The sequence below is a fragment of the Sabethes cyaneus genome, chromosome 1 (assembly GCF_943734655.1).
Source record: "Sabethes cyaneus chromosome 1, idSabCyanKW18_F2, whole genome shotgun sequence".
NCBI lineage: Eukaryota > Metazoa > Arthropoda > Insecta > Diptera > Culicidae > Sabethes > Sabethes cyaneus.
The window spans coordinates 113023375-113036008 of record NC_071353.1 but is presented as its reverse complement, the minus strand read 5'-3'; the positions used below and the strand labels follow the sequence as shown (position 1 = coordinate 113036008).

The window sequence follows — 12634 nt, the reverse complement described above, 5'->3', positions numbered from 1 at the left end:
TTAGTAGAGGAAACATATTTACGACCGAAATTGTCAGTCATCATGAATCAGTTGCCACAACTGTTTTATAACAACTGTGTTAGTAGGGAATGCTCGGATAAAGAGGGCTCCCAAATGCGTGAAATGCACAAAAACCCGAAGATCGTACAACGTTGCTCCCGCGGAATATTGATGGACACTTTATGGTGACTATTAACGCCGATGAACCCGAAGCAGCTGATGAGTTTACTTGTTTAAAGACTCTGTTCACCACCAACAACGACGGTAGTAACAACGCTAGACTAAACGACGTATTCAAGCTGGAAATCCGCAAAACGTTCCGATCAAGGACGTAGCTCATGGAGGGCATATGTCCTCTTGCCGCATTCGAGAGGTCTTTGGCGAAGTACAAACTGTAAGCGAAGAGAAGCGAAGGTAGATGAATGTAGCTCAAACAACTGGCACTGCTTTGAGAGACGCCCATCATACAGCTGGGGAAAGTCAGCATGTTAAGGTGGACCAAAAAACAAAGCCATGGGTATAAACGTCCTGCAGAACTTGACCCTTCTTTATCGACAGACTTCGCAGCCAGTTATTAGAGTACAGGAAAATTACGGGGCTAGTGCAAAGATCCTATTAACTCTGTAGCGGCACCGCCCAGTCGAGATTCGAACATACGACGACTGGCTTGTTAGGCTATCATCGTACCTCGGAGCTAACTGGCTGACCGTATTCTACAACAACCCTTCCGACATTAGATATAGAGGCACCCAATGCGTGAATTTACTCGACCAGCACGAGGGGGACTAGCGACTTTTGAGAAGCCTGGTAAACTGGCGAAAAGTAGCCCTACTTGGAGAGATTCCCATCGTATACCTGGCCTCTAAACTACTAGAGAAGGAGAAAGAGAAGGAACATCGTAGTTAACATGGAACAACATTCAAAATAGTCCATTACCTTGTCTCAATTCTCTCATCTTATTTCAAATCAAAAAATATTCCAGTGAAGTCCCGGTACTCGTTACTCTTCACCGTGTTTTTAGATTTCTACTGCCAATTATAGTAGAAAAACAATACTTCCAGTTGTATATCCCCGAGACTCGAATCTTTGCCACTGTATCGTTTTTATTCCATTAAACCAAGAAAGTCGCGATTGGTTATAATCACCGCAAATGAGAATGCATTCGTTTCAAAACCCTATGTCACGTTATTAGCGCTGGGCGAAACTTAACAACATTACTACTGTCAGGTGGGATGTACACTGCTACTTACTGCATCTGTACTTTATTCCTTTGATGATAGCAGAAACACGGACTTGATCGAGACAATTTCCATGTCTAGCATTGTTAAAATGATCAGCGAACTAGAAAACTGTTGAGCAACAGCAATCACTACGTCACCAAAACTACTTTTGTCACTATTGTTCGAGCTACGATCACAACGATACACGTTAAAGGTAGATCCAAACAGCTGAAGGGAATCGATGCAGCCATCTAAGCCGGTTTCAGTTAACATGATTACATCATTGTTGCAGTCATTAGATGCAAGGAATAGGTCGTCTATTTTAATTCTCAAACCTCGCACATTTTGATAGTATGCAAAAATATCATCCGCGTTATTGACGTGTGCAGAAAGCTCTGAAACAGAACTTCCTGCACATGGAGATTCTCAACGGAACGTCTTTAAGACTTGATCCTTCTTTATCAGCAGACTACGCAGCCGGTTATTAGAGTACAAGACAATGATCCAACTGAGTCTAGCATGCATTTAAAAATTGATTAATTTCGGATGGCGTCGAAAAAAAAACAAGACACTTACACGGAACAATTTTTTCTCTAACTACGTTTATTAAGCCTACTACAAAAATGCTTCGTCACTCTGCCGGACGACCCTGCACCTTTAGTCGTTGGTCGGAACCTTAGACTTGACCGATGAAAAGATGGTTATCGGCACGTTCTTCTACTTTTTCGTAGCCTAGGTGAGCAGATTATTGAGACAGATCCTCCGTTCGAGGTTTGCCTAGAAATTTTCCATCGGTCGCAGCTGGTAGATGTAGGGAGGGTTGACGATCTTCGATACAACGTTTATTTTCAGTTGGTTCGTCTCCTCCAGTGGTTTCTTTACATAATAGGCCGAGGCCAGGTTCAGTCAGAAGACCACATCCTCCTTGGCGTGATATTTCTTAACGAAAGTGGCAACTTCCCGCAGGCACTTCGTATTGTGTATTTCCCCGTTTACCGCAACCCCCGAACGATAGAACAGCGGTAAGGGCATTCCCTTCTCGCAACTCGTCAGCCATAGAAGGACCTTCTAGTCATCCACTATGAGCAAGACGTCGCGCTTTATAAGAAAGATGTCTTTCACCAGCACTTTCAGCCGCTCCGTCGGGGTGTTTGCTTGCTGCTCAGACACGGCCTCGACTGACGCTTACGTATAAAAATGTGCATTTTGCCCAGATTTTTCTTTACCTCGGAACAAGGCTCGGAACGATGAGGTTATCTTGCCCTCGACCTTTATCTTCAGCTTCTGTTGTACTTTACGCGGTCGCGCAGCACCTTAGAGCGGCCGGAACTAGGCTTTCGTTCGATGCCTTCGCATTTCTCCGGCAGGGAAAGGATGTTCAACTACCGAATGGGCTATATCCGCTGGAGACGGAGTGCCTCACGATGTCCAACTTTTTCGGTTCGATGGGTGGAGCTGCAGTACGAACAAAGCATCGAGCGTAATTATTTGACTGTTTTCAATAGATAACGCTGCCGAATTTTTTCTATTCACAGCAGGGTTGCTACAATTGACGATGCATGGGTGGATTCACCACCAGGCGGTAGGGTAATTGCATGGAAAATCGTTAAAATCGGTTCCGTTTTTTAAAAGCATACACTTATAGCTGCATCATCACAAATCTGCAAAGCTATAAAATGGACTTTCCCAAAATGTCAACTAAATGCGTCACAATTACACCAGAACATACATATTTATTTTTCCCATCTTCTTTCACATCACTACCTTTCATTTTCTAACTTTCCTGTCACCTAACAACTCGACTCTATTTTCTATCACCAAACATTTTCTTCTTCGGCGTCATGCCACTCTTCCCACTTTCTTATGGACTATTCTTACTTGCTCTTCGCTCCTCCACCTCTTATCCTCCGCCACTTAGCATAACTCGCTGACGTATGCAATGGTCGTCACCATGCAACATTGCCAAACCAAAATCTTGCACGAGTCGTTGTGCACCGATCGGCTGCTGGAGAAGTCCAATGACGTCCCGGTCTAGTGCCGCACCGAATCAATATCGCACAGCGCTGTCTCGACACAACCTTGCGTCGGTTATGTGCTGGTTGAGAAAATATCCGACTGATGATCTTGATCACGGCCACAGTCGAAAAGCAGGAACCGGAACAGAAGAACCCGACGTGCGATCTGAGGACGAGAAACAAAAACCCTGGACGAAAGTCATCCAACATTAGCCGCCTGCATCCACTGTGAGCATAGAAGTATTACCTCCTCGAAGGGTTTTTATCCTTCTGGTCGTTCTCGTTTCTACGCCGCGATTTTAGCCAATGAACTCAAAATTATTCTCAGAGTCGAACTCCGGTACGGATTTTTCCAGAACGAACGCACGTGTCGATCACACCAGCTCTTGGTGATTGCTGTGTGAGTGAATGCTATCAGTGAGTGCTCATTTAGCGTCATGAAATTTTACCTCTCCGTGCCGGATCTTTTCCTGTTTGTCCCTCACGGCTAGTTCTGTAGATCAGCAGATTGGCCGGTAACTTGCGTGGCCAGTGAATCCGTATGCGTACACGACACTTCCGTTTATTTTGTCTGACGGCCTTCGTTATATCCTAACCTGTTCGAAGCAGAATTCAACTCTTTTATCCGGCAAGTACAATAGGGTGGTATTTCACTCCTGTTGCTAGCACGTTTTCGTTTCCTAGTGCTATGTGATTCGGCTTTTCTTTCTAGCTAGAACGAAATCAGGCTGGTATCTAACGGCACCCTCAGTATAATGCTGCTTTTAACGAAAACTGCTGCCACCGTTTAAGGCTCGACGATGGGCTTCTGGCACAGTGCACAGTCACGAAACGAAAAACGTTTTTGCTGGGATCTCCACTTTTATGTTCCTCTATCGCGTCGAAAACGGAAGACTGTATGACAGCTTCACTTATAGGCGTCCTATTGCGTAATTTCAGGCGAGCGGCAACTGTCACTTGACGTTAAAGGAAGGTGTGCTTACACGTCTAACACTACTTAAGCTAATTTGAGAGTAATTAACCTACGGATCATAACAAGTAATCCACAAATCGTTACACACTATTTGACAGAAATTAGATTTTGTTTATTAGCACATTATTTTGTTTAGATAAGGGATAAGATGGAAGAGACTACTCTACTTACAAGGGTAATTTCTATCAACAAACCAAAGAAGCACCTATGTGCAACTTGTTTTTATCAAAACTTCTGTGTGAGTGGTGATTCAATCTGCACTAAGTTCAAATTTCCAATTGTGAACGCAAAATATGCAATCCCAACAAATGTCATTGTGATGTTTCCTCTTATATAAATTAAATTAAATAGCATTTAACTAAAATTAAAAAAAAACTGAGCATAAACCGAAACCGTTTTGCCTTACCTGGAAATCGTCAAATTACGAATATGTAACAAAGAATCAAAAAATAATAAAAAAATACGAAACGCGCAAAATCGTCTGTCGTCGATGCAGTTTTTTCTCTCATTTTCTACGCTGATCTACTCAGGTAGTTGTAGGTGTTAGAAAACAATAGTCTCAGCAAGGCACAAACAATACCTAATAGAATTAGTTTGCAAGCGATTGTTTTACAACGGTAGTTGCAATTAGTTAGGCAAACATTAGTTCTTTGTAAATAATAGCACCAAAAAAAATTCCTGGTTTCTGTAAAACACCCACGCGACCGAAAATACTCAGAAAGAAACTCAAACTCTGACCGACAAAGAGAGAGAAAGAGTATTTTACTCTTGATTTTCGCACTTTTTCGGCTTCGAAAACAGTTCAGAAAAAATTCCGATGAAAGGTTATGTGTTCTCATCTGGATATTGCTAAAAACTCGAACATTGTTGCCTGATTGTTAATATTGGTTATGTTTATGCTGTTAATTTTTACTTTGATGGTAGTATAAAAATCCTTTTTTCAGCGTGTTTAAGAATCCATCCTCTGTAATTAATAGCAAGCTATTGCGGTGAGCTACGGCCATGAACAGTAGTGCTCCATATTTCTCAGCACGTTTTCACACATACTCACGTAGACACGCAATCAACACCGGGCACTAATAAACATCCTCCAACCAGCTCGCGTACCGCCGACTCGCTGGCAAGTATTTGCTGCAATTCGAGCAACTTAACTTCGATCATCTGTACGAGCTACCAAATCTGGCCGCCATGCGCCGACGGATGGCCGATTTTTTGCGATACCCGGTGCCCCGAACCGAAGAGGAACGGGATATTTTACGCGAGGAGCGAGCAGCCGCTCGGAAGGCACGGCTCGAGGAAGCCGAAAGACGGCGGGCCGAAAAACCGACCCTACGTCCACCGACACCGCCCATCGTGTTTCGTTTTGACTGGCGGAAGTTCTACTGGGCTTCCAATCGTGGACGTCAGTGATTAGATGCACATATTCACGATCTGTTCCACGTGCAAAATGATGGTTTGCAGAGAGTTTGCAGTAAACGAAGGAACACATCGAAATAAAATTTGCAAATGTGTATTAGGGCTTTCATCTGTTATGGGAAACATATATTAGGACGATTGTCTTCATGGCGTACGATTGTACGATCTTCGGAAAATAACATTCAGCGGTAGGCAAACTATTATCTATAACTTTGCTGAGTATAGTACATTACGATTCGACCATTCTTTATTCTCTAATTCCACTATGGTTCGTGCTAATAAAAGTGTTCCGCTACGAAACATGCTATTCCTGTGGAATGTACATCAATAATTTTCACGAATGTCAAACTACCTGACATAAATGTCCTCTAAAAAGCTGGCTAAACAGCTGCATTACATGTAAAAACTACATTCCCCAGTTCATATGTTATCTATCTACAAAAAAAACAAAAACTGCAGACTACACTTTCACTTTCACATTGTCACTACAAAACACCAGAGTATCTACCGGCAAACCGTGAGCAAGTACATTTGGTTTCTGTCGAACCTGTGCAACCCTAGCCCGACAACGATGACGACGACGATGACGACAGCGAGCGAGGACGCCATCCAGCGCCGACTGGCCGAATTCGTTCGAATTCCCGTACCACGATCCAAGGAGGAAAGGCGAAATCACCGAAGGGAATGTAGAGCTGCTATCCGAGAACAACTCAAGGAGAAGCAACGTCGAGAAACAATGGAAACACAAACTACGCTGGCTAGACTGAGACAACACTCAGACAACACTGATGACATCTTCACGTAGATTGATGTGTATGTTATCTGTTATTATCCATGTTTGTCTTGTTTAGAAATGATTGTCTACAGTGAGTTAGAGCATAGAGTTGATGCTCTGATAAAAATGGAATCGAGAGGAAGCGATGCCTAAACTGCGACTTCGGAACTTCGGACCGACTGAGACTTTACTACACTGATGACGTCATAGCGTGAATTGACGTATTTGTATAATTGTTTGTGTCAGTTTTGGCGATAAGTTACTGTCTGAAATTACGTTAGGTCATAGCTTGGGATAGGCTAGATTATTTGTTGAACTCTTTAAATAATCCTAGCTTTTGCTTCTTTTCTTACCTTGTTTATTAACCATAAAACCGCGCACCACAATTTCACGTCGCACTTGCTTTGAACAAAAATCAATCACTGAACAGCGTGTGTATCGGCATAAAGTGCGCCAGTGTTTACGCTTTATTCTAAACTTGGCCAAGCCGGATTCGATTCCACCATCGGAGGAGGCTATTCAGCGGCGGTTGGCATACTTTCGGGCCATTCCTATTCCCCGCTCGAAAGAAGAACGCGAAGCGTTGCGGCGCGAACAGCCGCCACCTAAACGCGTCGTTCGGCGTACAGTGAGGGTGGTGAAACGGGCCAAACCCATATATCCAGACCCGGAAGCGAACTTACATCGTATTATCCTAGATTCTTACTACCTGTAAATTTGGGTTCTCTATCATAGATATTATAGTAAATAAAGTTACTTTAGAAGCCTGTAGTGATAGCACGTAGTTTTTAGTTGTGTTGCACCGAAAGCACCTTTGCAGCAAAAAGAAAATACTTTTATGGAACTGGTTGGTACCTTTTCAAACATGCCTTCACCTCTAAGGAGAAACTACGTATGAAGATCCTGACCCGGTTGTCTAAAGAGGGTTCTAGCGCGGAAGAACCGCTTAATATTCCACTGTCGGACTATTCTAGCGACGAAGGGGACACTAGCACGAGCAGCTCCGAGGATGAGGGTAAGTGTTTAGAGTAGATTGTCACTATCGCGTTAGTGTCTTCGTTGGAATAAAATAATAAATAATTTGGGTTTTATTGCACTCTTATGATGGCATTTTAGACCAAACTTGGACTAGAAGACCACCATAAGAGTACAATAAAACTCACATTGTTGCTTGGGAGACCAGCACTTTATTTATAACTGCTCAAGGTATAAATTTGATGGGTGAAATACATTATTCGCTTACTTCTGATAGCTTCCTCTGTCAGTGGGACATAGTTTTCACTCGGAATTGGTTTTTCAATATCCTTTATAACAAGGTCTTGAGTTACCGCGACGTAATGTTACATCAAAATCAGAAGCCGCAACGAATGAAACAATATCTCAAATAATACGCCCAAGTCTCCCACGGGTGTATCATTTGCATCATACTGCCATATGAATTCCAGGCTACAGGTGATATACGTTATTGGCTTGACTGATTCATACGCTGCCTTGAAGTCTTCATCAGGCGGTACGTTCGTAAATTGTATTTTCGGAATTTATCGGAATTCTATTTCAAGGCAAACCACAGTGGAGCGCCCCTCTCCAAATGTATTCGTCTTCAATTGGTATTCGTCAAGTGATTTTCTACAACGGGTCCGTCACAAGGTCACAAGATGCGGGATGGAATTTTTACAAGAGTTCAGGAGATTATCGATTGCTTAAGGCGAGGCGGCAGCCTTTTTTGTTAACAGGGCGTACGAGTCTCTGCTCTTTAATTCGCAACTAATACTCAGGAGAATCCGAGGGGGGGGGGGGTTGCCATTGTGGTCTCTGGTCTCTGGACACTTCGCACCCTCCGAACACCGACGCCGCTTTCCCTTCCGGATGTTGGGTGGATGCGTTTGGGCACCTGCTGTCGGTATTATAGCGACCGGACCACCGGATCGGGATGATCCTCAATAGCGATTATTGGGAATAAAATGAGGTCTTGTGAGCACAATGGGAGGAATTAGAAAATGATTGGTGGGCGTAGCTGTTTTCCGCTTAAATTCGGCTAATTTTACCTGAACGACCAGTATATGCGGCAAGATCCTCTTCTTTACTCTTTCACCTTTCAGCCTTTACTTTTCAACTTTACGGCTCTCCACTTTAATCTTTCGTTAGCCAATCTTTGTTAGCCCTTCTGCTTTGTTTTATACCTATTTGTTTATGTATTGTATTTGTTTATACCTTTCGCTTTCCGATTAGCCGGATTATTGGATCGTTTAGGATGACGGATAATATTTTACGCTCTCCAACAGCGCACCTATTAATTCCTTCTCATCTATGAGAACGTGGTAAAGTTGTCTCATTGTACGTTGATTAGGTAATTTTCATGTGGCTTTGTAAATATCTTTGTGTTGTGTTTTGGAAGACCAGGTCTCTAGAAGCTACGAAGTTTTTACACCGTTGGCCGTTATCGTTCGTGTCGTTGTGCAAATTACGAGACCCCGTCACCAGTCTATACATTTTCTCCCAATCCCCGATGACGATCTTGATATCCCGTGGCGAACAGCTGTTGTATGATGCACGTTGATGATGCTAACGAAACGGACCTATATCCTCGGCTCGTTCCCAGTTCGTTGGTAGTATCACCGTTCTGGTAAAACTAGGCCTTTCAGCCGCGGATCATCCAAACCTTCTCTTTTTTGCGACAGCTTTATTGCAAAGCTACAATGCCAAGTGTGCAGGGTTCCAGCTACTCGAGAAACAACCTATCGCCATCTGCGAAATTCATCTATCTGCAATTCTAGCTACCAAGCTTCCATTCCATGTGTCTATTTCGTTGCATCGGACCATGCCGAACATTGTGAGGCAAATATTCTAAGTAGCTCGTAGGTGCTGTATTTGGGTAGGTTGCCTTACTGGGACCACGCCAGCATGTGTCGTGGTGACTGTCATCTTGGCTTTATAGTTAGACATAATACGTTCCTTGATTCAGCTGTTCGCTCAGATTCAGATGCTGTTATCAGCAGTTCCTAAAATAGAGTGCCTTGAAGTGAAATCACCGTCATCATCCTAGTAGCGAGTACCAGTAAAGTAATCGGTTTTACCGTGTTCCACAAACCCGCCTTTAACATCACCAGTTCAGCCAATTGTTAAGCGCAATTGAATGCGCTATCTAAAACATTTTCTACTGTATACACGGAGTACAGTGGATTCCATAGTGAATGGCTATCTTTAATATCTGATGAAGCCCTGTTCCAGAAAGAAAATAAACATGTTGCTTTTGAAGATATCTACAACGATGATGTAAGTAAGGCAGTAGAAGCGCTGCTGTTGGAAGCAAAGAACCGTGCCGTGACATCTGCACCTATCCCCTCATCTCAACAAGTGATTATCCAATAACATGCCCTCAAGATGCCAATGCCTTCATTTGCCGCATGGATGAAGTTCAAGGCTATTTTTCAAGACATGATGGTCAGCTCGGGAGATACAGATGCCATAAAACTGTATCATTTAGATAAAACTTTAGGTGAAAATGCGGGTGGTGCACTAAATGCCGAATTTCTAAATGAAGGGAAATACCAACAGACCTGGAGCGGGTTGATGGACGAGAAATGCTGGCCTCTTCCATCTCCAATAAACAACTTCATACCCTCGTGGATGAAGCAGTCAACCGCATCGAAAGCCTGCGCCATCTCCAGCATGATGGTGTCAGCTCTCGAGAACAGCATGCGTCAGACTTGGGAAGCAACGCAGAAGAAGGGTGAACCGCCCAAAAACCAGCAGATTGTCGTCTTCCTGAAATCTAGATGCCAAGTTCTGGAGAACTGTGAAGAAGCCTCGTTGAATCCTAAGCAAATTCACCTACCACAAAGAAGTCATGCGACGTCAACCAGCCCATCCCATCCACCAGTCACCTGTGAAATTTGTGGCGGTTCCCATCGAAGCGTGCAGTGTTCGGCCCTATCCAACCCAACCACAGCCTAGAAGAACGAGAAGATCCGAAAGCAGCTGGAGTGGTTTGCCCTTCTATCAAGACATTCCACAAGTGTTAACGTCGACAACTCAAGTTGTCAAACGTATCACTTCCCACCGAAATGGCAGCAGTGAACCAACCGGTTTCAAAAACGTGTTTCGCAAACTTTGCTCTGTCAACCAACACTGTGCCGTTGTTGACTGCAGTGGTGCAGGTCTACGACATGCCGTGTGCTGTTGATTCCCAGGTCAACCTTATTACGGAAGTGACCAATTGTCTTGACAACATGCCAATTATTGGAATCAAGGTCCACGAACCACGCTCGTAATAAGGTGAATATCAGGTTTCGATCTCGTGTATCATCGTTCCACGCCAACCTGGAGTGTCTGATCACTCCAAGAGCGACTGGGATAATTCCAACTTCCAAGATCGACACCGCCCACTGGACGATCTTAGGACTAGTCCTTACTGATCCCAAATTCCACATATCCGATAAAGCGGACTTGCTGATTGATGGGAAATTATTTTTCGACATACTGAAACCATCATAGGCATACAACGTTTCTCCCGAGTATGTACAGGTCCACGCATACTATAAGCTGCAGATATCGAGCGGAACATGCAACAGTTTTGTCAAATCGAGAATGTATCAGATGTCCTCAACCTGTCGACCGATGAAATAGTATGTGAAACACCTATGCACAAGTAGTCGAAGTGCCATCGGATCATCGATTCTTGAGAAGCCGTCGTACGCGTTGTGTGTATTGGAGTTGACTCCGGCGGAGCAAAGAGTGACCGAAACCATAAAGGTGTTAGGGTTGCGAATTCACCTTAGAAACGTACGATGTAGTCCGAGATCGCCAAATTCTTCGACCCCCTTGGACTGGTTTCACCGACTACGACCTCATGACCTGACTGTCCATGAGCTACGCCGTGCAACAGAAACCATCATCCATGTCGTACGGCATGCACATTTCGCGGACGAAATCAAGCGGGATCTCGACAACGAGCCATGCAAGCGGTTAGGAAGTCTTCGTCCTATCTACATCAACGGTTTGCACCGTGTTGATGGTCGATTTGACCGATCGCTATTACCTTTGAAACTCACCATCAAATTATTTTACCGAATAAGGATCCGGTGATTCAGCAGTTCGTCCAGTATATGCTTATCGAGCTTCTTCATTTGAGTCTCTGATTTGAGCAATGGTGCTTTCCTGGAATCGGTGGAAGGATTCATGAATTGCACTCGGACAACGCCACCAACTTCCGAAGTGCGAATCTTGAAAGAACAGCATATACCAGCAGTTCCAGAATCAGCAAGATAAGAACGCCATCGAGTGCTTTTCACAGCCGTGAAATTGAATGACACTTCATCCCGCCAGATGCACTACAATTTGGAGGCTTGTGAGAAGTAGCCGTAAAATCAGTCAAAACACATCTGAAGCGTGTCGTCGGCAACGTGATGTTGTCATTCGCGGAGCTTTCGACTGTCATGGCTCAAATCGAGACCATCTTACATTCTCGTCCTTTGTTCGTCTCGAAGGACCCAGTGGATCCGCAGGCTACCACGCTAGCTAACTACTTCATCGGACGACTACTCATCGCTCCAGCTGAACTATCCATAAACGAGCTCAGCTTAACCCGTTGGCAACATCTTCGTAAACACTTTTGGCCGTTCACATCATTCACATCGCAGCAAAGGGGAAGAATTAATAAAACCTGTTTGTTAGCATAGCAGCCGGTGTCCTCTTTCTCCCACGGTCCCTCGGAAGGAGAGCGAGCAAAGTCAAATTCTAAACCCTTTTTTTATGGTCATTCTCCACTCTAAAGGCCCGCGCAGAATTGGTACTTTACGGTTCCGTTTGCGCAAATCTGACAGTTCTCCCATACAATTTGACAGATTATCTGTCAAATCTACGCAAACGCAACCATAAAGTACCAATTCTGTGCGGGCCTTAAGCCCTTTTAAGCGCTAAGAAGAGTTAGTTTTTTCCGTTTTTTCACTTAGACTTTTGCCTTCGCTGCCGCATACAGTCCACTTTACAGTTAGAGTTTGCCCAATGAATGTTTTCGTTCTATTGCTTATTAGAATTTTTCAAAAAATCTTAACGCTTATTTAACTACAGCTGGCAAGGACAGTATGGCCGAGCTGGAAGGACCCTGCTGTTCGTCGCTCAGAGTGCCTCCATCTTCTCCGGTACTGCCTCAGAAGCTGAAAGGCAACAAGAAGGTAATTGCATATCCCGCTGCTCACTTATCCGTATCCGATAAAACATATTTAATTACCCTCAG

At 44.0% G+C, this 12634-nt stretch overlaps 2 protein-coding genes across 3 annotated transcripts in view; one reads left to right on the top strand and one right to left on the bottom strand.

The window, feature by feature from the left end:
• Positions 1-12634, bottom strand: part of LOC128732920 (glutamine-dependent NAD(+) synthetase) — a 251361-nt gene that overhangs the window by 236773 nt on the left and 1954 nt on the right. The gene's annotated exons all lie outside the window — the stretch shown is intronic.
• LOC128746115 (uncharacterized) overlaps positions 1-12634 on the top strand; it is a 48043-nt gene that overhangs the window by 33816 nt on the left and 1593 nt on the right. The window contains exons 12-13 of the mRNA XM_053843164.1: positions 7282-7414; positions 12469-12572. Of these exons, the coding sequence (XP_053699139.1) occupies positions 7282-7414; positions 12469-12572 (237 nt within the window). The remainder of the gene's footprint in view (positions 1-7281; positions 7415-12468; positions 12573-12634) is intronic.